At 43.5% G+C, this 1,573-nt stretch overlaps 1 protein-coding gene across 1 annotated transcript; it reads right to left on the bottom strand.

Moving 5' to 3' along the window:
* Positions 1-595: 595 nt before the first annotated feature.
* Positions 596-1,573, bottom strand: LOC122700871 (olfactory receptor 7A17-like). Its single transcript, XM_043913903.1, has one exon. The coding sequence runs from the start codon at positions 1,541-1,543 to the stop codon at positions 596-598; it is 948 nt and encodes a 315-aa protein (XP_043769838.1). The 5' UTR covers positions 1,544-1,573.

The raw sequence follows: 1,573 nt of genomic DNA, 5'->3' as shown, positions 1-1,573 counted from the left end.
TCACTGAAAGAACTGATGCTGAAGGTGAAGTTCCCTCATTTTGGTCACCTGATGCAAACAGATGACTCACTGGAAAAGTTCCCTGCTGCTGGGAAAGATCAAGGACAGAAGGAGAAGAGGGCATCAGAGGATGAGATGGCTGGGTGGCATCACCAGTGCAATGAACATGAACTTCGGCAAGCTCTGGGAGATGGGGAGGGACAGGCAGGCCAGCCATGCTGCAATCCGTGGGGTCACAAAGAGGTGGGCACAACTGTGTGACTGACCAACAACAGACTAAATGCTCTGATAAAAAGACATCACTCCTGATGAAGTCTCCATGATTCTATGATACTCCATCAAAGAAATGGAATTTCCAAACAACTTTGAACCAAAGATAGGAAAATAGTAGGTAGGAAACAATAAAAACTGTCCATATATAAAACTGAGAATAACACATAAAAAGATAGTTCCTAAAATTCTATAAAGATACTGAATTCAAAGAAGGAAAGAAAAATGGAAATCCCAGAAAATAAGGGCAAGGAACAAAATTTCTTTCACAATGATCAAAGAACAATATCTGGTTTTGATACTTTGAGTTATGCAATCCAGAGCACTAGTATAGTTGGTCTTTTATACTTGGCATCAAATACAATCTCTTTAGACCCTGTTTCATATCTCGGTTTCTCAGACTGTAGATGAAAGGGTTCAGCATGGGTGTGACCACAGTGTACATGACCGAGGCAATTATACTTGAATGTGAGGTGTAGGTAGTCCCAGAGCTAAGGTACACTCCTAAGACTGCAAAATAAAATAAGAAGACAACTGAGAGGTGGGACACACAGGTGGAAAATGCTTTATACTTCCCCTGAGCTGATGTGATTTTACACATGCAGGAAACTATTTTAGAATATGAGTAAAGGATACCAGCAAAAGGACCACCACCCACCAGGACAGCTGCAAAATACATCACTATGTTATTAAGAAAAACGTCAGAACTGGCAAGTTGTACCAGCTGACTGAGTTCACAGAAAAAGTGGGGGATTTGCACAAGTGGACAGAAGGACAATCGCAACACCATTAAGCTGTGCAGCAAGGAATTCAAGGCAATGAGCACCCAAGATATCAGAACCAGCAGTCCACAGAGCTGGGGGCTCATGATGACAGTGTAGTGCAGGGGGTGGCAGATGGCCACATATCGATCATAGGCCATCACACTCAGGAGAATGTCATCTAATCCTCCAAACAGTATGTAAAAATACATCTGGGTGATGCAGCCTTCATAGGTGATACCTTTGCGCTGTGTCTGGATGTTCCACAGCATCTTTGGGATGGTGGTGGAGGTGAAACAGATGTCTACAAAGGACAGGTTGGAGAGGAAGAAGTACATGGGGGTGTGGAGGTGGGAGTCTGAGCTGATGGCGAGGATGATGAGCAGGTTTCCAAACACAGTGATTAGGTACATGGAGAGGAAGAGCCCAAATATGAGGGGCTGCAGTTCTTGTTCTTCTGAAAGTCCCAGAAGAATAAATTCTGAAATTCGTGTATTATTCCCTGGTTCCATGGGGTGGAGGTGCCTATCAGGAAAAAGGAA

The sequence above is a fragment of the Cervus elaphus genome, chromosome 9 (assembly GCF_910594005.1).
Source record: "Cervus elaphus chromosome 9, mCerEla1.1, whole genome shotgun sequence".
NCBI lineage: Eukaryota > Metazoa > Chordata > Mammalia > Artiodactyla > Cervidae > Cervus > Cervus elaphus.
This window is presented reverse-complemented; position numbering and strand designations above follow the sequence as displayed.